Source organism: Amblyomma mixtum, chromosome 8 (assembly GCF_055824585.1).
Source record: "Amblyomma mixtum isolate Tamu chromosome 8, ASM5582458v1, whole genome shotgun sequence".
Lineage (NCBI taxonomy): Eukaryota > Metazoa > Arthropoda > Arachnida > Ixodida > Ixodidae > Amblyomma > Amblyomma mixtum.
The window spans coordinates 86,477,101-86,503,042 of NC_143019.1; the positions used below are offsets into that span (position 1 = coordinate 86,477,101).

Here is a 25,942-nt window from a genome sequence, read left to right on the forward strand (position 1 = left end):
AATGACACAGGCGCTTGCAACCACAAAATATATCAAGCCAATCCACAATACATGTCATAATTGCATGGTGGTGGTAGCGAAAAACTTTTATTTATTTGAAGGCCTCAAAAAAGGAAAATTATGCAGCAGCGTTGCGGGCGACCTTCAGGACGCCGGTTGCGGCGTGCAGGCCGTGCCTAGTCGCGATGTCTTCTGCCCCGGTCACCAGCCGAAGTTTGAAATTCGGCTCGGTGCTGGAAAAAGCAGCTTCGCACTGCTGTGGACTGTTTATGTGTGAAGATCACGGGCCAAGCGTGCTGCGCAGGAGAATAGGATATGAGGCGTAGTCGGCTCTTGGGCTGTCACGTAAGCGGCAGGCCGGTGAGTACGCTCCGGGTGGAGGAGGGCAAGACGTGCGGGGGTGAGAAAGGTGTAGGCCTGAAGGTGGCGCCACAAGCGTTGGGGGTGCTGGTAAAGGGATTTGTGTGGAGGGGGCAAAATGAGACGAGAGAGGCGGTAGTGCAAAGTACAAATTACGGAAGACACTTTGTCCAGTGTGAAGTGTGAAACGGCGGAAGCCTGGCCCGGGACTCTGCGGTGCCGGACGAGCCAAGCCGCCCTGATGCATGCGGCGTATACGCTCGGCCTCCCTTGAGCGCCGCCTCCACTCGGCGGCCCTCGCACGCTTAGCGTTGGGCGACACTGGTTTTGCGGGACGAGCCATCCTTCCCGCACGATACCGCAAATCACACTGCAGCCGCGCCCAAGCACACGGCCGCCACAAGCGTCTGGCGACAGCGACGTCCGGGCACGCCACCGAGCACACGGTCGCCGCGTGTGCCGATGCGATGAGTCAGCTCGCGCAGCGCCGAGCCGCTCCGACACCCGCGCCCGACAACAGTGACGTCACACACGCGTGCCAATCAGGAGGCGAGCACATGCGCCTAACGACAGTGAAGACACGGCTTATAGGAGACCAATCAGGAGGCGTGAAAGACTGGGCAGGTTCTGCTAACATATCACCTTGACAATGAGCCATTAAAGGCTTCCGCCTTAATATCATGGTACCGTCTTTGTCAAAAGTAACCAGGCTTCATGGTTTGCTTCCAGCTCGCATAGTGCAGCCCTTGTGACTTTCCTAAAGATCAAAAGTTATTAGAAGGTAAGAAGGCCCGCAGGCCTTACCTTTAACGACCATTTCAACTTCAAGAAAGCTGTAATTGCTCCACTGTACAACCTAGAAGCAAACCATGCAGCCTATTACTTTTGACAGACTGTACGTGAGGAGTGCGTCGCGCGCATCCATTGCCGGCGGGGGCGGGCTTGCTGGGTCAGTCGAATCTCGAGCGATATAATTAGCTGCCTCGTTGCCAGGATGGGTCGCGTGAGTGGGCACCCAGATGATTTGAATGGGCCGAGAGGGAATGCGGCCTGAACGTAAGATGCCGATGGCCGCGGGTGCCACCCACCCAACCGCGTAGTTATAACCGAAGGCTTCCAGTCACTGAAAATGCATTCTGCGGAGGTCTGCTTGACGGCAAGGACAATAGCTGCCTCCTAGGCGTTTACAGAGGTAGAAGTGTAATCTAAGGCAGTAAGAGTGGGTTGGAGAGAGTTGTCAGTGACTACAAGGGTGCGGCTCTACGAGGCGGCATCCACATAAGCCACGGCAGGTTCCCGTCCGTACTCGCACCTGAGCGCAGAGGCTCGCGCGGCTGTGCGGGAGGTGTGGTGTTCCGGATGCATATTCCTAGAGACGGAATGAACAGTTAGGAGAGAGGAGACGTGGGAAGGCATGGGCAGTGAGGTGGGAAGGGGGATAAGAGGGGAAAGCTTAAGAGGGAGAGAAGTGCGCGACCCGGGCGGGTGCGGGAGATACGGAGGAGCTGGGCCGTACGGTGGGCCTCCGTCACCTCCGCAGGGGAGTTGTTGGCGCCCATGGACAGTAGTCGAGCCGTCAAGGTAGATGTGGGAAGAAGTAGGGCTGACTTATATGCCTGGCGAGTGAGGCTGTTGACATTGTCCTCCTTGGTGCGAGAAAGGAAGAGATAAGGATGTGTATAATGAAACGGCTTAAAACAAAGGCCTGGACCAAGTGGCGGAGGCCGTTTTAGCGCATGCCGTGGTGGCGGTTGGCAGTGCTACGTATGTGGTGTGCGTGCCATTAGACTGAAGAAATAATGGAAAGATGCGAAGGGTAGAGAGAAGAGGAATAAGCGGATGGTCTGGTGTACAGTGTTTGTGAGTCGAGTGATGAGGGTGGTTTGCGTGCCATTAGACTGAAGAAATTGTGCGAAGATGCGGAGGGTAGAGACAAGAGGAATAGGCGGATGGTCTGGTGTACAGTGTTTTTGAGTCGAGTGATGAGGGTGGTTTGCGTACCATTAGACTGAAGAAATAGTGCAAAGATGCGGAGGGTAGAGACAAGAGGATTGGGTGTGCCGTCCAGGTAGACGGTGAGAGGAGGAGGAGACATGGGGGCCACCCCCGAGGCAGAAGGAGCAAAAGCTCCGATTTAGACGGGTAGCAACTCAACCGGATAGCCAGAGCTTGAGTCTCCACCGCGTCTACGCCCGTTTGGACAGTGGCCTCCATATCGCCAAGATTGCGGGGTTGCCACCTAGATGGTGTTGTCATCGGCGTAGAAAGCGTAAGATAGAGCCGGAATAGTGCGCAGAGCACGTGCCAGCGGGAAGAGCGTTATGGTGAACAGAAGCGGGGACAAGACGGAACCTTAAGGGGTACCCTTGTTGCAAAGGGAGAAAGGAAGAAAAAAGTGGGCCGTACGAGATTTCGGCTGTGCGGTGGGCGAGAAAAGTGGTGATATAAGCATGTACAAGGAGTCCGACATGGAGGGAGGAGATAATTGCATGGTAGTCCATTCAAATAAACTCATCAGGGAACATACCAAACGTCTTCTTCAAAGGACAAATAATTTGCAATCTCAGCCAGTTGCAGGGAATTAAAACTTACCACATCTTTGTAATATAGCCCACAAATAACATTATGCGGGTGAAACCAATTGCAGCGTGAAAGCAATAAAAATCCGTACAAATTTTTCGCTTGTGAACCCTTCAGCTCCCATTGTTAGAAAGGCAGCTTCGTGCATGTCGCTCGTCTCTGTGCGCACACAATTGCGCGCAACCGTGGCAATGCGGCACAAGAGCATGCCGGTGTACACGTAAGGTTGTAATAAACACTTTGGCGTGTTTCTTCTCGGCTGCCAGCAACATGGAGGGGAAAAAATAGGAGGGAGCGTGACGTCAGATTCGTGAAGCCTAGTCATAAAAAATATAATGGCAAGCATTATGGGAAATAGGCCCTCACGTGACAAGGCAGCGGTAGCTCTTAGCCGGATATCGGTTTCGGTTTTGCTCTCTCGCTGTGTTGTGTCACGACCAACACGGCTGCGCTCGAAATTTGAGAAACGCACACAGGCCATGGAACTTGAAGATTTGTATGTGCCAAGAGGCCAGTGCCTGAGTGCGCCCGTGTGTTTCGCGAAGTGCGGCTGGGTCGTCTGAGCTGCGCATTCAAATGCTGAGTGCCGGGATGCCGCTCGATACGTACGGAAGAACGCCGTCTTAGGGGGCCCCATCACAATCACAAACAGAAAACTTGCTACTGTCACTAATGGCAGCGCCTGTCAGGTCGCAGCAACAGAAGCTGCATTATTCTATAGGACGGTATCTGCCATCGTCTTTCGACAAGGGTAGCCAGTTCTCGAGCAACGGCGTGAGCCCACAGCACCGCGTCAACTCCAAGTATCGGCTCCGAAACCGACAAACAAGCCAACGCCGAGAGCCGGGAGATCCCGCGCATGGGCAGACGTAAAGCCGCCGGCACTCCCTCTCGACAGCAAGAGAGGGAAATACTTTACTGCTGCATTTAACGTCGGAATTGCGCGTATGTGCGCGAGCGTATTCGGTGCGACTTGTGCCTCGAGAATAGCGGAGAACGGCGGGCCCATGGGCGGCCCGAAGTCCGCCTGCCCGGGAAATAGAATCTTGAGCAGCGCGCCGGAGCGCTCGTTAAACACGTCCGTCCACCGTGAGCGCTCTGGAAGCCACTGCGCTCTTTTTTAGAGGCTCATTTATTGCGAAAGCAATACTGCTTGCAGTTTTTTCTTCGCCTATTCTCGAGTTCTCCGCTTATAGCATGCGCCGAAATAGACGTTCCGTATGTGTGTATAACAACGAAAGGAATTCCCTTACATTCTCTTTAACAACCACAGTTTAACAGGGACGAGGTCGTGGTCGCACGCCACTGTGAAAAATTCTTAATTCTAGCGACATTCAAAGCGGGCATGAGCAATTTTTATTTCTAGCAAGACCATCAAAAACACGCCTCTACACGTCGGTACTGGAGTACCGTACCGTACACGTATAGCGTACAGCAACGTTAGTTCAAATGCGCAGTGCCCACCGACGAACCCTTTGATGAAAAATTTACCTGCAGTTTTCTACAGTGCACCCCAAAACTCGAGTGTAATCAACAGAAGTGTTGAGACGCGGAGCCTTCAGACAACCTCGAGCTCGGTACGCATTCCGCCAAAGCTGCAAGACGGGCGCTGCGCTTCTGCGCTACACCGGAGCGGAGATCAGTGATCGGAGCACGGACGTTGACTATTGACTAAAAAGCACCTTTGGTTGGCAGTCTGGTAACTATGGCGAGCCTATTTCCCATGAGTCAGTGCGCAAAAGGGTCCTCGGCAGGGGCGTCAGATGAGGATGGTTTACAGAGGCTGAGTGCGTGACGTCATGCTGCCTCCTAGTTTTTTTCTCCACCATGGCCAGCAAGCATTGTCCGAGTGCTCCCTCAAGACGGGCCATGCCCTAGACACAACTGTGCACTGCACATCATTTTTCTCTCCCTTTGTTCCCAGCAGCTAAAAAGTATCACTGCATCTGCTGAACTACCAGTGATGGCGTAACGCACAGACGGCCAGTTACTGAAGGTTATATGCATTTATAAGGCTTCTTTAGTGTCAAAAGCCCAACCAACAGCGAGGAATTGCTTCACCGTTATCAGTCCGCCGTGGTGGCTTAGGGTTATGGCGCCCGGCTGCTGACCCAAAAGGCACTGGTTCGATCGCGGCTGCGGCGATAGATTTTCGATGGTGGCTAAATTCTAGAGGCCCGTGTAGTGTGCGATGTCAGCGCACGTTAAAGAACCTCATGTGGTCGAAATTTTCGGAGGCCTTCACTACGGCGTCCCTCATAGCCGGAGTCGCTTGCGGTCGTTAAACACCCATAAACCGTCATGTTCTCCAGTAATTTCAGTCACTCAACCCATTTCGCCGCCGCGGTGGCTCAGCAGTTATGGTGCTCGGCTGCTGACCCAAAAGACGCGGGTTCAATCCCGGCCGCGGAGGCTAGAAGGAGAAATTCTAGAGGCCCGTGTACTGTGCGATGTCAGTGCACGTTAAAGAACCCCAGGCGGTCGAAATTTCCGGAGCCCTTCACTACGGCGTCTCTCATAGCCTCAGTCGCTTTGGGACGTTAAACCCCATAAACCAAACCAAACCAAACCCATTTCAACCGTCATTTATTTATTCATTCGTTTAATGATGCGTCAAAGGTTCCTTGCTGGGGCAGGTAAGTACCAAAATTTGGGCAAGCCCGAGCAAAATAATGTTAAAGCAATGCAACGTACAGCAGAAAGAAAAAAGTTCACACAACACAAGCAGTACACATTACATTTATTGACAAGGAACTATTTCGATTACAATAGCACCCGCAAGAGCATAGGCGGAAGCCTTGAAGTTCCAACGCAGAACAAGAGCATAAGGGTGAAATAGCGGTGCGAAATTATGCAATAGCAAATTAAGCAAAAAAAAATCAATGATGAAGGCGCCAAATAAGCCTAGAACGAGTCTCTAGAAGAGAAAGCGGTACCCACAAAGGAAGAAAACAGAAAACGGCACAAATCTTGCAATTTGTCCTTTCTTCAGTCACCTATTCAATGCGGAAACGTTCATTACCTCTCCTACGTATTGTGCTCTTGGTAAGGATAAGCGTTTGTCCCGCTCTTCACAAACGAGTAAGCGTTCATTGGCCAACGTACTTATCAAAAATATTACAACGCAAAATAAAATTCTAATCAATGCTTCCTTCACCGCTAGTTCCACATAAGGAATATCAGCATCCAGCATCCACGGCAAAGACCTGGTCGTATCTGAATGGCCTCAGGGCGGCAGGGAGGACTCGGCGATGGCCGCCACCAGGGGCGAGTCCGCCACCTGCTGTCCTGGACGGTTGCAGTGGCCGTCGAAGTCGTCCAAGAACAGGTCGTACACAGCCACTGTGGCGTCGCCGATACGGTCCGCGTACGAGCGGCGCATGCGCACCGTCAGCTCCTCTGGTCCGGAGTACAGGGCGATCTGTGCATATAGAAGGTAGACATATATACGCGTCTTCAGAGCATGATATAGAGTAACGCAATGTAAAACCAGTCCACATGCCTGTTGTGACTGCGCTCTGCGCGGCTCCTGCTCTTCCAGAGCTGGCATAACAGAGTAAAGATGACTTTATAATAACGAAGTGATTACCCATTGACATCCACCCAAGCGCAGCCATACGGCTACAAAGGAAAGCTAGACAGCTTTCTCAGAAACTTCTCTTAAAGGAATAAATTGCGCAAAGGGATTGAAGCACAAAAACGCAAAAGGCGTGAGGACAGAAAAGAGCGCAATCCTCACGACAAAGTCTTTTCCTGCTTCAATCCCTTTTCGCAATTTTATTCCTTTATTCGCTGTTATGAACCAACTCGCCCAGACGAAGGTGCTTCAGAAACTTCGTAGTTAAAGAAAAATTCGTCCTGGTCCGCGGTTCCAACCCGGTACCACCACTTCACCGGAGAAGTAGCCCTATGGCTGCGCTCGGGTGGATGTCAGTGAGTAATTACTTCCTTATTACAAATCTACTCCACCCCGGGGGATTCTCCTAAGCATTTGACCAAAGATGACTTTAGTTAGGCCGGCGCCTAACTCGATGCGCTCCTTTCGGGATAATGCTAACCAGGTTATGACGGCATCATAGCCTTCTCGCAGCCAACATGGGCTTAACGTTTTGCAGTTCCAAAACCAAATCTCTGCTTTCAGTGCACTGCCACACAGCAGATTTCTTGTTGGTAGAAGTATATCATCATCATCATCATCATCATCATCAGCGTGACTACGCCCACTGCAGGGCAAAGGCCTCTGCCATGTCTGTCAAATTAATCCTGAACTTTGTCAGTTGAGGACGCCCTGTCTCCACAAACTTTTGAATCTCATCCGCCCACCTAACTTTCTACCGCCCGCTGCTACGCTTGCCTTCTCTTCGAATCCACTCAGTTACCTTTAAGGACCAGCCGTTATTTTGCCTTCGCATTACATGCCCTGCCCAAGCCCATTTCTTCCACATGATTTTGTCCGGGATGTCATTAACCCGCGTTTGTTCCCTTACCCACTCCGCCCGCTTCCGATCTCTTAACAACCATCATTTTTCTTTCCATAGCTCGCTGCGTTGTCCTTAAACTGAACCTTCATCGTTAGCTTCCACGTTTCTGCCCCATAATTGAGTACCGGTAAGATACAGCTGCTGTATACTTTTCTCTTGAGGGATATTCGTATATTCATGATACTCATTATCTGAGAGAAGTTGCCATATGCGCTGCACCCCATTCTTTATCTTCTAGTTATTTCGCTCTTATGATCTGGGTCAGTGGTCACTACCTACCCTACATTGACATATTCCTTACTACTTCCAGCACCTCACTTCCAGTTGCGAACTGCTGTTCCCTTGCTTGTACAGTCAGGCCGAAATGAAACGCGAACACGCATATGTCATACATTTCTGCTTTGCAGCGAGATACTCCTTTACAACCTATTTTCGATTATGCATTTCAGTAGGCCCTTTACCCAGACACATGAATCAGGATAGTTGTACACTTCAGCTGACAGTACGCAGGTGAAATATTTTGTTTTCTTAACATACTCTGTTCGCGTTTCATTCCGGCCTGACTGTACAGCCCTTGTCCAATGTAGAGAGACCGAAACCTTTGCTTCTGAGCGGTCTTGCGTGGCTCTGGTGATATCCGTTCAAATCCTAAATCTTAAAGTGCGAGGGTGACGGCGTCTTTTTCATTAGAAATATATTCAAGGCAGCGATCCATGATGAGCCACAAAACGTAACCTAATTAAAAGTCAATGTGTTATGCTCTTTATTGTTAACAAAGGCGGTACTCTTACCTTCCCTAAACATTTCTTTTAGTAGCGCCTTCGTGGCATCGCGCTGGTGTTAATAACGAAATATTTAGAGTGACCCTGTGCCAGGCCATTGGAACTCAAGCTCTTTTGCGCAGCCAAATATTTTGGGCAACACCTGCCTAGCGCCTGTGAAGGCCCTTGAGCGCTGCTGTGCTTTACTTCAGCTCCTATTAGCGCATTAGTCCTTCAGAGAGAGAGAGAGAGGAGGAAAGTGCGCATTTCTGTTCTCTCGACAGTGCAGTACCCCAGCATCAAGCTTCGCCACCCGGACTGTAGAACAGCTTTTTAAACGGCGATTTTGGATCAACATTTTCTAAAAATAGAACCCAAAAAGTAACGTACAGTCAGGAGGGACGGTTATTGATTTCCGTTGCATTATAATTTGCTGTGACAAAAAAGAAGACAACGTTCTTGAAGATGGGAACCGTATTGTTGTCTTCTGCGCTTAAGAAACGCCGCGCTAAATCCTAGCCCCGCATAACTGGCGAAGGTAAGCTCCGTTAATTTTGTTTTTTAGGTTTTCAAAACCTACGCAATTTGCAAGGGTATAGCACTGCTAAACCAGCAGCTGTATGGATATAATGTTGAAAAACGCTATTTTGCTCACGAACAATAGAAAAGGAAGTGGGACAGTGGCTAAGCAGTTTTTTTCCGCTTAGTTCACTTGTCCTTCTGAAAAGGAATAACGGAAGGAAGATAAGGAAAGAAGGGCCAGCACAGAACATCTAAAGTGTGCACATAAAAGTCTATGATTGGTGCCTGTAGTGTGCCCAATGCAGCTACATCATGCCTCATCGCCCTACAAGAGAGAGAGAGAGAAATTTTTTTATGAGTAATTACTCCCTTATTAGAAATTTTATTGTAAGAGGAATTCGGGGCACGCTCCAGGGTCTCCGCATGACCCTACTGCACTCGAGTGTTTATGTTTCTAAGGTCAATAACACTGGCAGCCCGGTCGGTGGTCATCGCCCGACAACACTCCCACTGCATCAGCCAGACTGTTGTGCGCACTGTCCACAGTAACTCAGAGAAGGGCCTGGTGCGCAGCGCTGGCTCAAGGCACCAGCGCTTGAACTTTAAGCTTAGGTGACCTGCCGTATAGACCTGCCGATTACCACCACGTTCAGATGCGCCATTGTTTTCACCGGGCCCTGTCAGGGAGCTGATCTGTCTCACCTCGAGCGCTCAGCAAACAGAGCACCAGTGCTCTTTTTCACTCCAAGTAGTCGCCATCATTGTCAGTGCTGTGAGCTTCTCATTGTACCACTTCCACCTTGCCTAAGCCAAGTGGATAAAGGGAGTGTAGCGAGCAAAAAGGCGGTGCCCAAAAACTGCTTGGTAGTGCCGTGAGCACAAAGCTAATATGGGGGCGCCCAGGTTGCCCAGGTCTATAAGGATTGAATGACAGACCCCACTACGACTACGCGAATTAAGAAGAGATTCAAAAGGACGGGTGGACAGGGGTTCCTGACGCGTGCCGTCAGCGATAATCATGTGCGCAACGGCCAATAAAAATTTCAAGGTTTAATGCTCACGACGTCTCTTCGCTCGATTAAATATTTGTGCACGTATTTTTACTCACGCAGAATTATAGTACCGAGAACATTGATCGTGCTGTGTTCTGCTCAGCTTGCTTCAGTGACAGATAAGATATGGAATTTTAATTTAAAAGGCATGAAATATCATCGTAACGGCAGCTGCTGCGTCGCCTTACTTAGCGAATTAAAACTCATTCTATAAGTTAAATTCTTTTCCTTTTTGCCCACTTCTATTCAGGTAGGAACCGAGCTGGTGCACCGTTCACCGGTCATTCGTGATGTGGCCCTGCTCTGCCTGAGTCTAGTCTGCCGTCGCGTAATCGGCGGCATCTCGCGGCGCTTCCTACAGCTTCCGCGAGGCGACATGGTCCGACGGCACCCGCCGTTACAAGCCTAAGCCTAATGGGCAGAAATTCTAGCGTATAGTGAAGAGAAGAAGAGAAGGGTGGTTAAGCGCTGGATTCCATATATTTGGCTCGAGCGACAGGCGCTGAAAAAATAGAGATTTTTGACCCGAGCTGCACAGCGATGGCGACACCTCACACGTGGAACATAAAAGATTTGAAGGCACTGGGCTGTGTACCTCGGTTCCGGCGGCGCTGCTCGCACCGAGGGTCCAGACGCACTCGCCGTCGTTGTCGAAGGCGTGCTTCGGCAGTCGGCAGACGTGAGCATAGCTGGTCTTGTTTGTCTGCACCGTGGGGCCGTTGAAGACACTGGAGGGTGTTGCGGCGTCCAGAAGCCGAGGGTAGTTGAGCGGCAACGTCGCCTTGAACACGTCTGCACCCAACTGCGCCAACCACCAAGCGTGCTCAAACTAGAGTAAAAGGCTGCAGTCCATCGTGTGGCTAAAGGGACGCTGACGGCTTACTTATGTAGGCTTGTATCTATAGATTGCCGTGTTCTAATCAGAGAGCGGCAACGTGTGCTGAAACCTCAACTAGCTAGAAAAGGCCAGAACTGAAACATGTCATTCTATCTCGTCGACAAAAGCAAGAGAGAGCGTGAAATGGTTTGCTGTAAACCCATAGCATAATTTGTAATGGTTCCCTCCTGAAAAAACAAATACGGCCCAAGCTTACCGACTTAGCGCACTAATCAGCGAAAGTTCATTGGCATTAGCTGCCGAGAAGTCCGGAATGGCAGACCAATTTTGACTTTGCATAGGTGACTGCCTGCTAGAGCCCGGACCCTGAGCTCCAGCGCACCATCACCCATCTTGCAGAAGAGGCCGCTACTAGTCAACGACTGCCAGCCAGCCTCACACCGCGGACGTGCACCTCCTCACCTCCCAGGCTTTCGTGCCGGCGGCGGGGAGCAGTCACTTCTGAGGTAAATAAAAGTTTTTCAATCAATGAAATGCCCGGTTGGACATCCACACGCCCGTTTAGACGCCTGTAGGGTCGTGTGCATGTTCGGCCTTCGTCCACTTGCGGTCTTTGGTTCGATCGCGTTCCTGGCACACTTCACAAACTCCAGGGCCGATTACACGAAGCAAATACTCCCCTTCCCAGTAGTGTCTTATTCGCAGTGTAAAGTTATAGTTATTGGTTGACAGGGCAATTTAAAGATTCCTAGGCTGTGGTAATTATTCCTGAGCCCTACTCTGGGTCATGCAAGGTAACCTGGGCCGCCTGCAAGTAGCAGCGACCACAGTCGAAGTCTACGCAACCTACTGCTGACTTCAGTGCGCCCTACGGAAACCTGAATTTGTGTACGCACGTCCCTCCCCTCAGGCCACAACTCCGCTTCGCATTAGTCTTCCCTCGGGACCGATCCGGGAGGCCAAGGAGGTCCGCGTCCTTGGCCTCTTCGTACACCACCAACACAAGGTCGACACCACCCTGGCCAAACTTCGAATGGACGGAGTCCAGGTGGGCCGCATGGTACGCCGGGTCTCCAACAAGCCGGCCGGATTGCGAAGCAAGGATGCACTGCGGCTTGGCCATGCTTTCGCAATGAGTAGAATGCTCTATTCGACCCCCTCGTGCACTTGCGCAAACACGATGATGACCAACTGGAGTTCATCCAAAGGAAAGTCATCAAGCGGGCTCTCGACCTCCCGGTCGCCGCGTCCAACTAGAGTGCTGGTCTTGAGCGTGTTGAATTCCTTTTGGGAGGTTCGAGAAACCCATTAAGTCAACTAATACATGCGTCGTGCACAGACCACATCCGGTCGCCGCCTCTTGAAAAAGCTACATATCGAACACGACTACCACATTTAAGAAAGAGTGCCGCAACCATCGAGGTGCGCTCTCCTGGTCCGACCCCACTCGAATTCCTCCCTTCCGCCGACTCCGTCGGGGACGACAGCCGTTGTCATGGAGGTAACGGTTGAAGGCCGCACCATCACCGCGGAAGAGCAAAATTCAAGCGACTGGACACCGGTGCTGTATAAGGCTTACGCCTCCCGACCAGCCAGTTCGCCGACACCTTTCCTCTCCGACAACGCTACCTCAGATGCAGCCCACCCGAACGCCAACGACGTGTCGTGCGACGCAGCAGCCGTAACCGGCAGCGGCAAGAGGCCAGCCCGTCTACCACCTGCGGCTAAGGAGGCTCGCCTCGCAGTGCAGCGTAGCAAGCGGCTGCCACCACTCCCGTCTAACGCTATTCGAGTAGTCGTTTGTCCGCGAGGTCAACTACGACTCCAAGATGTCCCAGCATCCCGGCTCTTGAAGACAGTGCAGACCCAGCTTCAGAGTATAGTGCACGATACTGCAGTGTTTCTTGGAAAATTGTTGCTTTTAGGAGGTGATGTGGAAACTAACCCTGGCCCTGAACTTGCGCAGATTGCAAAACAACTAAAGGACATTGCTTGCGACATAAAAGACATAAAAGAAAAACGACTCACAGAAATAGATAAGAAACTGGATGCATTGTCAGTGTTAGAAACCAAGATTACGTCTTGCCAGAATGAAGTTTCCCGCATGACTAAAATTATTGATAAACTAGAAAGACGGATTGACGATTTGGAAAACCGGAGCAGAAGATCGAATCTAATAGTGTATGGCTTAGAAGAGGAGGATGAAGAGAACAGTGAAACTCTAGAGCAGGCTGTTAACACAAATATTATTCAAGATACTCTGCGTCTTGACCAGGTCGCCATCGAACGAATTCATAGATTAGGACGACCAGAGAGCAACAAGATCCGCCCGGTTATCTTTAAACTATTAGATTCGAGACAGAAGACAGCTATATTGAAGAACGGTCGGAGGCTAAAGGACACAAGATTCTGTATTGGCGAAGATTTTTCAACCAGAATTCGTGAAATCAGGAAAAATCTTTGGGCGAGCGCGAAAGAAGAACGCGAAAGAAAAGAAAAGGTGTCCTTGGCCTTCGACAAGTTATTCATCAACGGCCGTGCATATGTCTGGGACTATGAGAAGAATAATCGAGTACCTCTGAAGGAACATGATGGGAAGACCAAACAACCACCTCTGGAAAAAAACTCTACCGATCTAAGCCCACCAATGACTCGACGGGGAGCACGGTCAAAGAATTAACGGTTATCAATATCAATGCGAGAAGCGTTATAAATAAAGTCGAATCCCTAGAGACTGTTCTGCTTGAGCACGAACCAGATATAGTTGCGATTACTGAAACCTGGCTCTCCCAAGATGTCAGCAACGATGAAATTGCTCCACCGAACTACGAACTTGTCAGAAAGGATCGCGCCTCCCGCGGTGGTGGCGTGGCACTTATGATACAAAAGCGCATCCCATTTGTCATGCTTCCTGAAGTAACCGGCGCTGAAGCTGTTTTCTGCAAAGTTATTTGCAACAACACTAACATTATAATTGGCAGCTTCTACAGGAGCCCTTCTTCTGGACACGAATGCATATCGGTAATTCAAGATTTCCTCCAGCAATACTGTTGTAACTCGCGAATCATTCTAATGGGCGATTTTAACCTACCAGATGTCGACTGGACTACCATGCATCACACTTCAATTATCTCCGACGCTGTAATTAATTTGATGATAAACTTTAACCTCCATCAAATAGTTCTCGATCCTACACGCGTACAAGGCTCAACAAAAAACATTCTTGACTTGATTTTAATCAGTGAACATTTCCCCGTCCATCGTGTTGCAACCCACGTCATCGAAGGCATCTCAGACCATAAAATCCCAGTTTGTGAATTACCGCTACAATGCACCATGACATGCCACTGTCCAACCACCACCATAAAAAACTTTGCAAAGGCAGACGACGCAGCTATCCTAACTTATCTCGCCCATGAATTCGACAGCTTTGCCGAGAGCGCATCAGATAGATCTACAAACATAGACACTACATGGCTTATCTTTAAACGCGCTGTACAGTACTGTACGACTAACTTTGTCCCATCATCATCATCATCATCAGCCTGACTACACCCACTGCAGGGCAAAGGCCTCTCCCATGTCTCTCCAATTAACCCTGTCCTTTGTCAGTTGCCGCCACTGTATCCCTGCAAACTTCTTAATCTCATCCGCCCACCTAACTTTCTGCCGTCCCCTGCTACGTTTGCTTTCTCTTGGAATCCACTCCGTTACCCTTAAGGACCAGCGGTTATCTTGCCTTCGCATTACATGCCCTGCACAAGCCCATTTCTTCCTCTTGATTTCAACTAAGATGTCATTAACCCGCGTTTGTTCCCTCACCCACTCCGCCCTCTTCCGATCTCTTAACGTTACACCTATCATTTTCCTTTCCATAGCTCGCTGCGTTGTTCTTAACTTAAGCTGAACCCTCTTTGTTAGCCTCCACGTTTCTGCCCCATAGGTGAGTACCGGTAGGATACAGCTGTTGTATACTTTTCTCTTCAGGGATATTGGTAAGCTACCATTCATGATCTGAGAGAACCTACCATATGCGCTCCACCCCATTCGTATTCGTCTAGTTATTTCCCTCTCATGATCCGGATCTGCGGTCACTACCTGCCCTAAGTAGACATATTTTCTTACTACTTCCAGCACCTCGCTACCAATTGCGAACTGCTGTTCCCTTGCTAGGCTGTTGAACATTACTTTGGTTTTCTGCATGTTAATTCTTAGCCCCACCGTTCAGAATTGTCCCGCTCAAGATCAAGCGCATCGCTAAAAATAACCCTTGGATCACTAGAGACGTCATTCACGCGCAGCGTCATGTAAAGAGGTTACGCAAAGCTATCAAGACCAAAGGTGGTAGTCATTTGAGGAAATCTAAATTAAGCAGTGCCGTTAAAAAGCTCAAGCAGGTCACGAAACAAGCGAAAGACTACTACTTCAACGTAACTTTCCCAAGTTTTTTGAGAAATAATCCACACAGGTTTTGGAGCCATTTTCGTGGCCATAAAACGGTGCAGTCCGGTCTCTCTGTAGAAGATAAGGCCAATACTGCTAATATGTACAACGATTTCTTCTTTTCAGTCTTTACTAAAGATAACGGCATCATCCCCGACTCCTGCAATTTGCCCCTGCTAAATATTGAACCTCTCAGAATTACCGATGACGGGATTTTCAATCTTCTGCTGAACCTAGATCCAAAAAAAGTCAACAGGTCCGGATGATATTCCAAATGAGTTTTTAAAAAGATATGCCGAATGGTGTAGCAAGTACCTTGGTATTATCTTTCGCAAGTCTATTTCATCATCAAGGCTGCCCAGAGACTGGAAAACGGCAAAGATCATACCTATTCATAAATCAGGGGACACTACCTCACCCTCAAACTATAGGCCAATCTCTCTTACAAGTACATCATGTAAAATTTTGGAACACATAATTTCGAAGCACATAACCGCATTCCTGGAGCGCAATAGTATATTGACACCCCATCAGCATGGATTCCGACGCGGGTTATCAACCGTTACTCAACTAACAGAGGTTGTACACGATCTAGCACTTAATATTAATAACTGTAGCCAGACAGACATAATATTGCTCGATTTTTCAAAGGCATTCGACTCTGTATCACACAATAAGTTGCTAGGAAAACTGAAAACTGTTATCGGGGAAGGCGACTTACTATCTTGGTTAGAAGATTTTTTGTCAAATCGGTCTCAGTTTGTGGTTTTTGAGTATGTTTCATCCAAAACAGTTCCAGTAACGTCGGGCGTTCCTCAGGGATCAGTCCTTGGTCCATTGTTATTTCTGCTCTTCATCAATGACATAACTAATGACATTGATTGCAACATTAAGCTCTTCGCAGATGACTGCATTCTTTACAAAACTATTAACAACCGCGAAGACCATCTGTCGTTAAACAGTTCTCTAAAAAAAATAACAGAATGGTGTAACACGTGGCAAATGACAATAAACACTAAAAAATCCGTTTGTATGACAGTAACAAGAAAAACATTCCCGTTTTGCTTTTCTTACTCTGTAAACGGCGTTCCATTAGCGAAAACTAAACACCATAAATATCTAGGTATTACGCTGTCTTCTGACCTGAGGTGGGACTCTCACATTGCTAACATCACGTCTACTGCTTTACGGAAACTTCTATTTATCAGGAGACGCTTGCGGTCCGCACCAGTATCTTCTAAACTCCTTGCCTACAAAACCCTTGTAAGGCCAGTCTTAGAATACGCGAACACAGTCTGGTTCCCCCAATCAATAACTAACATCACAAAACTTGAGGCCATACAACGCAAAGCCCTACGAATAATTCACAATAAATACAAGCGCACAGATTCCCCAACATTGCTTGCAGCTTCATCCGGTCTCCAAACATTATCCGCAAGAGCAAAACAAGCGCGCTTAAAATTTTTGTTTCAATTATTACACGAGCAGTACAGGATAGATGTGAAAAAATACGTGACGTACTCACAATAGACACCTTCACGGCACAAACATACGAACACACTAACCGAGTATATGTGCCATAATGACACGTTTAGGCATTCCTTTTTCCCTCTCTCCATTAGTGAATGGAATCGCTTGGATCGTGCCATCACCTGCACTCAATCCTTATCATCATTCGTGTCACAGATAGAGCATTTTTCGTAATGCACAGTGGCGATGCAGCAACCGTGACTGCAAATCTAGGCAAGAAGACAACCCCTTCTAACTTGTCATGTATGCGATTTTGAGTGCATTTTGAAATTGTGCCTACCATTGTCGAAGATCTGTTCTGTATATCCTTTTGCTATGGCCAATTCACTTTTCCCTACCTTTGTTTTGATGCCATGTTTGCTGCCTTTGAATAATATGTTTATATTTGTTTTTTTGCACTGTACTAATTGCCCCTGCTACGGTCTTGCAATAAGACCAGCAGTATTGTAAATAAATAAATAAATAAATATCATTCAACCGGAGGACTTCTGCCTGCGCATCCACCCGAGCAACAATACTTTCACCATGGCAACAACACATTTCCCAACTGTCGAGACTCTCAAGACGCTGACCTCCCTCCCCATCAAAGACAAAACATATCCGTGCGCGGCATACGTGGCACCACCACCGGGGGCTACCAGAAGAGTCATCTCGAACGTCTACGACGACGAGACGCCAAAGCAACTCTACCAAGGTCTGGTCAAAAGAAACCCACAATACACAATACTAGCAGCCCGACGGATGGGGAAGACACACTCCATCCTGATCACCTGCGACGAAAGCACAGTCCCTCACTCCATCAAATACATGGGAGCCATCCATCGCTGCACCCCATACCGTGGCAGTCCGTATGCCTGTACTAAAAGCAGGCAGCCGGGTTACCACCACGACGTATGCCCGAGCCCCAAGACAAATATCTGCCCCGTTGTGGAACACAACACTCCGAGCAAGACACTCTTTGCACTCCCCAGTGGATTCTGTGCGAGGGCCCACACCTGACAGGCACGGCATCCTACAAGGGACGAGACCTCCACCAGCCACGGAAACAGCCAAACCACCCCCGAACGCAGCAGCAAGACTTGGTCCTATCCAGAGACAATTTTCCCCAGTTGTCGTCCGGACTCACTTAGCCCAACCAAAACAAACAAACTTGGACAGTGCCGTTGAAACAAGTCTGGGACACATCCTCCTCTTCACACAGGCACATGACATCCGTGACAGCACATCCCAGAGTACAAAAAGCCCTGGCAAAATCTCAGGAGCAGGCAGCAGCGGCTAAAGCAGAAGCTACAGCAGCCCGAGCAGAAGACGCCGCCCTTCGTGAACATATCGCCAAGCTGGAGGCCCAGATAAGTGCTCTTGCCAAGGTTCTACCATTCCACTTGTCCCCACTCCTACCACATCCCAAACTCCGCCTCCCAACCCGCCTACCGCCTATACCTCGTCCACCCACTCCGAGCCCAATTCCTCTCCTGATTTGCTAGCAATGGAGGCTGACACTGAACCCTTGACGAATTCACCTCCGTGTACAACGCCCCCTCCCTTCACACCTATCTCACTAAACATACCAAACCCTGCTTTAATCATTTGCAGTTCGCTTTGAGGCAAAATTACAGCAAAATCGAATGCTTTAACTCGCATCAACGAGGAATGCGCACCGCTACAAGACGCAGTAATCCGCATAACACAAGGCAACGCTATTATTAACCACCCATTCGACGTGCTAACGCGAGGATTCTCTGACCCCGGCTCTCAAAGCGTGACCCGACACCAAACAGACGCAAGAAGCCCAACGCACCGGAGGAACAAGCCAACCCTATCCCTACCATAGTTCAGGGCTCCCAACCCCCCGTTACAGCTACCTCCTCTATAGATTGTCATGATGGCAGTTTCAATCCGTAATCTTACACTCTGGCAGTGGAACTGCCGGGGATTTGGCCAGAAGTGTCACGTGATCCACCAAATGCTGTCCTGCGCTACAGGACCCGACATCCTTGCCCTGCACGAACCCTCAAACCCACTCACCCTTCCCTGCTATGCTCCAGTTCTGCCTACATCCCCACATCCCCCGGTAAGCATTTCTCAGTTCGTCGTTCAATCACCACCATCTCCCATTCCATAGTGATTGAAGACATTTATCCCCTTCTAATTGAGCTTGTGCCGCAACACGCTCGAGCGAACAGTATCTTCATCCTAAACGTATATAGCCACCCTAAGTGCCTTCAAGGTAACTTCGAACGCCTCTTTACCCTCGCGAAGCGTATAGCCAACAAGTGCCCCTTACTCGTCGTGGGAGACTTTAACGCCCCACATACAGCCTTAGGTTACCCACACGACACACCGAAAGGACGTCGGGTATGGTTAGCCGCGCAGCAAGCCGGTCTCTCCCAGCTCACGGACCCCACCTTTCCTACACGCCCGGGAAACAGTCTCTGTAAAGACACTACGCCAGACCTCACTTTCGCACATCGCCTTCTTCACGCCACGTGGTGCAACACACAAGAGAATCTAGGTAGCGACTATTTCATCATCGAGATTCTATTACACATTTAACTACACCGCAGGCCTCCAAGAGGCTCCACTCTCGCAATGTGGGACTATTTCCGCTCATGTAGAACAGCGCGCACCTTCGCCCCCATCACGGACATCACCGAATGGACCGAGCAGCTAAAAGCGATGTCCGATCCGTAACTCGTACTCTACCCGAAGACTGCCCAAGCGACACAATTGACTCCCGCCTCCTACATTTATGGGAGGCTAAAACAGGCCTAGAGCGACGCTGGCAAAGGCAGCGATGGAACCGGACACTCGGCTTGCCCAGCTTAACAAAGAGATAGAAACACACGCAGCGAAACTTTCACGTCAAAACTGGGAATCTATGTGCAACAAGCTTGATGGCAATATGAGTCTGCCTCAGACCTGGAACCTCTTTAGGCAATTAATAGACTCCACTCAGTCTAAGACTACCCAAAGACACGCCCTCACCAAACTCATCCATACTTCCGATATACCTCCACTAGACCTCCTCCAAGAACTTCGAAATGAATACTTCCCCACATACCCTCCTGCAAACCACCGTGATTATGCAGGCCGCCTTAACAACCAGCTTGACCAACCCATCACAGAAGCAGAGGTCCAGGCTCAACTCCAGACACTTGACACGTCCTCAGCCCCCGGCCCAGAAGGGGGATAAACAAGGCTCTCAGGAATCTCGACGCACAATCCATTGCTGCACTTACAGAATACTTTAATGAGTGCTGGCAACTGGGCACCCTCCCACCACAATGCAAAGAGGCGAGAGTCATCTTCATACCCAAACCTGGCTAACCTCTGCTCAGTTCTAACCTCAGACCCATCTCCCTCACATCTTCTGTTGGCAAACTCATGGAGCATGTACTCCAGAGCAGGCTTTGCCAACACCTAGAAAGCAACAATCTCATGCCCACTAGCATGTTTGAAGTTCGACCAGGGCTTTCCACACAGGACGTTTTCCTGCAGCTAAAACGTCACATTCTCGACTCGCAGACCTCCGACACTAAAGTTATCCTAGGGGTGGAGCTCAGTAAGGCATTTGATACCTTTACACACACAACTATCCTAGAAAACCTTACGACCCCGGGAGTCGGCACCAGGATGTACAACTACATCCGAGACTTCCTCAGCCACCGTACAGCCACGCTTACCTTCGGCGACCACAGCCTACCAGGGCTCACGCTGGGAGCACGAGGTACGCCCCAGGGAGCCGTCTTCTCACCTGTTTCATTAAACATAGCACTTCACCTACCTCAACAGCTCGCTCAAGTTCCTGTCATCCATCTCAGCCTCTACGCAGACCACATCACTGTCTGGCCAAACTATGGCAGTGATGCCAAAATAGAAGAACACCTACAATTGGCACTAACCACCATCGACGCATATGTACGGGAGCGTGGCCTGACCTGCTCCCCTTCAAAATTTCTCTAACGGCCTCTAACGGCTCTTTCTCTAACGGCTCTGCTAGTTTTCTGCCACTCTCTGCTCTAACCTCAACGTAACCCCCATCTCCAAGAACATGCACACTGAGCGAGACAGGGAACGCAAAGTAGCAAGCGCTCGGACCCTCCACAAACAGCATAGCGAGGACCATGAGGTGGTGTATGTGGACGCAGCGAAATATACGACAGGCTCCCGTATAGCCCTGGCGGTAGCCGACAATAATGGAAAGCTTCTAACCTCCACCTCAATCATTACCAATTCGTCCACAGAGGCAGAAGAGGCAGCCATCGCGCTTGCTCTCATTTCTACATCTGCCACAAAAATTGTCTCCGATTCAAAATCTGTCATTTTAAATTATGCCAAGGGCTACATATCAAACACCGCTGCTCATTTACTGCGTTTCTGGCAGCCCCGGCTCCTCATAACCCTCATCTGGACGCCAGCACATGCTGGTCTCCCTGGCAACAAGGAGGCTCATCGCCTAGCCCGAGGTCTCACATTCTGGGCACGAGTCGAGCCCCCTATACGAGCCTCGGAGCGCCTGCTCTCCATCCGTGACATTCTCTCGTACTACAAAGACAAACGAAGGGAATACGGCCCCATACTCCATCCCTCACCATAGCGCAGGCTGCACATTGGTGACTACAAATCCGGACTGCTTCATACCCAATACTGCTGCATGCCCGATACCCAGGCCAGTTCCCGTCATCATGCAAACTTTGCGGCAAACCAGGAGACTTCTTACACACACTCCTCGCATGCTCCCAGTCTTACTGGGATCTTTTCAGACCAGCTCGTCCGCTCAAGGCGAGCGCCGGATCATATCCAGCGCTCAAAGTAGGATTGCGCTCCAGGGGTTATCCTTCGCGTTGTAATGGTGTCTCCTCCTCACATTTAGGAGGCATACAAGTGCCATGTAAGGGTCCCACCTTCTCCGCAACATGTCCAGAGAAGACCATAGCGGTCGTCACCAGGCGCGCGCGGAACCGCTGGCGCGTTACTACGGCCACTAAGAAATGTGAATTACGTGGACGTTGCCGGCCCACAATACGGGGAGTGGTATATGGCTGCAGTCGTACACAGCATAAACACCGTTAACGGGCTCACTTTCAAAACCTACAGCACAACACACGCGGAGGAGTTTGCCATGGCTCTGGCTATCACTAAACCCAAGTAGAAACACATCACCATCGACGCGCGAGGAGCCTCTCGGAACTATGAGCTGAGATGGGCTCCACCGCTTGCCCAGCGCATACTGCAGTCTACCTGCCGATAGGAAGCTCCAACTCCACATGACTTGATTTTTGCCCCCAGTCACCAGGGACTCCAGGGAAACGAACAGGACGATGAGGTCGCCCTCGAAATCTCTCCCAGGATTACCTACCTGTCCTTGGAAGCCCACTCCCACTCAGACAATCTGATCCTTACATTCAAACACATCACCGATTACTACAAGGAGGAGCACCGGCACTACCCGGCCCCTTGTAAGGGACTGGATCGCATTGATGAGCGCCTCCTCATCAAATGCTCACCAACCCTGTTCTATACCTGGTTGGTGCTTAAGCATTTCAACACATCCTTTGATGGAGCGCCAGTTTTGTAGGGTGGCTGACACCTTCCACCTGGTTTGGGCGGGCCAATCAAACCTTTCTATTCTCTCCCCCCATCCCCACCCACCCCCCAAACCCAACCGCACCAGAGAGCATTCGAAGGCGGTCCGCTAGGCTGTCAAAACCTCAAGGCTCAAAAGTCCTTGGTTCAATGGACGCGGGCGGCGTTGCTTGCCAATGGGGCCCCGTAATAGGGGCTCCACCTAGAATTGTGAGGGAAAGAGGTCAATCGGGCCCTACCCCAATTACCTCTAAATTAGTAAATTGGTTTTTGAGGAAAGGAAATGGCGCAGTATCTGTCTCACATATATCGGCGGCCACCTGAACCGCGCCGTTAGGGAAGGGAGGGAGGTGGGAGTGAAATAAGAAAGAGAGAAAGAGGTGAGGTAGCGGAGGTCTCCGGAATAATTTTGACCACCTGGGCATCTTTAACGTGCACTGACATTGCACAGCACAAGGGCGCCTCTCGCGTTTCGCCTCCATCGAAACGCGGCCGCCGCGGTCGGGTTCGAACCCGGGTACTCCGGCTCGGTAGACGAGCACCTTACCACTGAGATTACCTCTCTGCAACAATTTAACGGATGATAACAGTTTTTCACCCCCTACACGGCACCTCTGTTCTTTCTTTTTTTATTCTCATCATCCTCCCTTCTCTTACGGCGCTGACGAGGTGCCCACCATGAAGTGAGGCAGTTAATGCGCGATTTTCTTTCTTGAAAAAAAAAAAACAGCCAACTAGCAGCCTAAGCCCTTCGTTTGATTTTGAGGAAAGGAAGGGCGCATAACTCGCGCACTCGGTCTGGGGGCACCTCAGTCGTTTTTTGAGGTGGCGGTATTGTCCACCTGTAACTTCAGGCAGTTATGCTCCCGTCCTTTTTCTCGAAACGAACGCAGAGCTTCTTTACCCGCCGTGGTGGCCCAGCGGTTAGCGCGCTCGGCTACTTAGCCCCCCCCCCCCCCCCCTACGGCTGCCGCGTTTGGATGGAGGCGAAACGCAATGCGGCCCGTGTACTGTTAACTTTAAAAGTCCGAAGGTGGTTGAAATTTTTCCCGAGCTCAGCTCGACTGCAATTAAAAAATACTGTACTTACGCCTTCCGTCTTAGCGCATTCATGACCGAAAGCTGACTGGCATTAGCAGCCGACTGGTCAGTAGTGGCAGACCCATTTCCACATTTCACTCTTTCTCTATTTCTTCTTTCACTCCCACCTTCCTCCCTTCACTTACTGCGCGGTTCAGGTGTACGCCGAGATATGCGAGACAGATACTGTGCCATTTCCTTTCCGCAAAAACCAATTTATCAATCTGCACATAAATACCTTGTTTGGCGTCTGGCAGGCCAGATTTTGGGGTCTAAACGCTGACTTGCATATTTAGGCTTCTTCCGCCTGCTTTCTTCGGTTGAATAGGTGGTGGTGAACGCGACACTTGAACCGCGCTCTAAGGGAAGCGATAAAGGAGGGAGTGAAAGAAGAAACGAAGAAAGAGGTGCCGTAGTGGAGGGCTCCGGAATAATTTCGATCACCTATACTCCCTTTCATACATCAGGTGCAACGCTGTCAAAGCTAGCGCTCTTTTTTGCGCAGCCTGCATCCGTGACAGAAAATAGTGCGTTGCTTGTGGTGAGCGAAAAATAACAAATGCATTGCCGACAGGCTTCGTGGGAATACATTTGTCATCAGCGTGACAAAAACCGATATTGCGAATTAATCGGTCGAGATCTGTGATTTTGTATTTTGCGTGTGTCGTCTTTTTCCATTTCTCATTTTCGCTGTCCCCGCTGGCCGCCGTGTTTACTCTTTCTGTCCGCCTCCCTTTTACTTTTGAGAAAATGGCGTCCAGCTCAGCGGTGTGACGACAATTTGGACCAATCTGAAACGCGGACAAATACGCCTTGCTCGTAGGTAAATTGGTTTTTGAGGAAAGGAAATGTATCTGTCATATCTCGGTGGACACCTAAATCTCGCCGTAACGGGAAGGGAGGAAGATGGAGCGACGCGTTAGACCACACGGCCACAAAACAGCGCGGAGGGATGCACCTCTCTTTATTTTTTTCTGCGGACTACTTCCGTAGCCTTCACCGCGTTGCACATGATGTATGAAACGGAGTATAGGGATCTTCGACGTGCACTGACATCGCACAGCACACGGGCGCCTTTTGCGTTTCGCATCGATCGAAACGCGGCCGCCGCGGTCTGTTTCGAATTCGGGTACTCCGGCTCAGTAGCCGAGCGCCTTAGCCACTGCGCCACCGCGGCGCGTACAAAGTCTAAAGCCTCCTTTGCTTTTGAGGAAACGAAAAGCGTGTAAGTGGATCCTTGGGTCGGTGGACAACTTAGTCGCGCTTTGCCCTAGTTTGCAAAGAACAAAATCTAAAAATTCCCCGAACCCTCCGCGGAGGCTGAGTAGTTAAGGTACTCGGCTACCGAGCCGGAGTACCCGGGTTCAAACCCGACCTCGGCGGCCGCGTTTCGATGGAGGCGGAACGCAAAACGGTGCCCGTGTGCTGTGTGATGTCAGCGCACGTAGATCCCCAGGTGATCGCAGTTATTCCGGAGACCTCCACTACGGCACCTCTTTCTCTCTTCTCTCACTCCTACCTTCCTCCTTTCCAGTACTGCGTGGTTCAGGTGTCCACCTAGATATGTGAGACAGAGACTGCGCCATTTATTTTCCTCAAAATCCAATTACCCAAATTCCCAAAGTATTTGGCTCAAAGCGGGCGGGCAGGGCGCCGCCATGCTGTCAACGTTAACAACGAAAGCGACGCAAGCACCGCAACGCAAAGTCCGCTGGTTTGCGTACGTACGCAAGACGCGGGGCTCGCGCTTGCGTTCTGTGCACGCACACTGCCATCTCCGGAAGCTCCTTGCGCACGCTAAGCCATTGCGGACGCACACTGGCAGTCGGGATCACTTACCGATATGGAGTAGACGATCTTCGCGGCATGCAGGGGATTCGACGTCTCCTTAAAGACGTGCTCCCGGACGGCATGGTAGGAAGCTGCCGCGAATTGTCGCCTTCCTGGACAATCCAACAATCCCTGCAGCAAATGTTTGCCCTCTCAGCGTGAACACGAGATCTCCTTTTACAGCAGCTATATAACATAGGCGTAAGACGCTATAACCAAAAGGTGTTGCGTTCACTCGCTGACCAAAAAATTAGCTTCAGGTTTGTCGGGAAGAAGGTTGGTTAAAGAATTTTGTCCGCGGGGTCACGTGGTCCAGATGAGTGGGGACCGGGGAAAGAATGCGAAAACTTTGGGAAGAATATAATTCCTGGCAATATTGTCGGATAAGAATTACATTGCTGGGGAGGAGGGATAACCGCAAACTTGACAGGACTGAAGATCGAGAAGAGGACAGCACGAGCGGTACCGCTCGTCCTGTCCTCTTCTCGATCTTCAGTCCTGTCAAGTTTGCGGTCATCTCTCCTCCCCAACATGTCTGACCAACTGGCCCAAAGCTTCCCCTTGTTGAATTACATTGCATTCACCTAGCCATATAAGACACCCAGCAAAGACACCGCACACTTAATTGTCCAGCATTTCACGACCCATATACTTTAGTGAGATATCAGGCTACAAGCACCTCGTCGTCCTGCTGGAAAAGTGAAGCTGTCTACATAGTGGCGTAAGCACGCGCTACAACAGCTGGAGCATAATTCCTGGCTCAAGCGTGGCGTGGCTCGTGCTGCTTAGATCATGGCACCAATTATTTGTAGCTAGATGTAATACCGGTAGAAGAACTTGGAGAACTTCGGCGTGAACTCTAACTGAAGAAACAACTAC

The 25,942-nt window shown here is 50.1% G+C and overlaps 1 protein-coding gene across 1 annotated transcript in view; it reads right to left on the minus strand.

The window, feature by feature from the left end:
- Positions 1-5,865: 5,865 nt before the first annotated feature.
- LOC149333339 (uncharacterized) overlaps positions 5,866-25,942 on the minus strand; it is a 76,049-nt gene continuing 55,972 nt past the window's right edge. Inside the window, exons 11-13 of the mRNA XM_089557707.1 lie at positions 25,073-25,195; positions 10,352-10,558; positions 5,866-6,361 (exon numbers count right to left, since the gene is read on the minus strand). Of these exons, the coding sequence (XP_089413833.1) occupies positions 6,167-6,361; positions 10,352-10,558; positions 25,073-25,195 (525 nt within the window). The 3' untranslated portion in view covers positions 5,866-6,166. The remainder of the gene's footprint in view (positions 6,362-10,351; positions 10,559-25,072; positions 25,196-25,942) is intronic.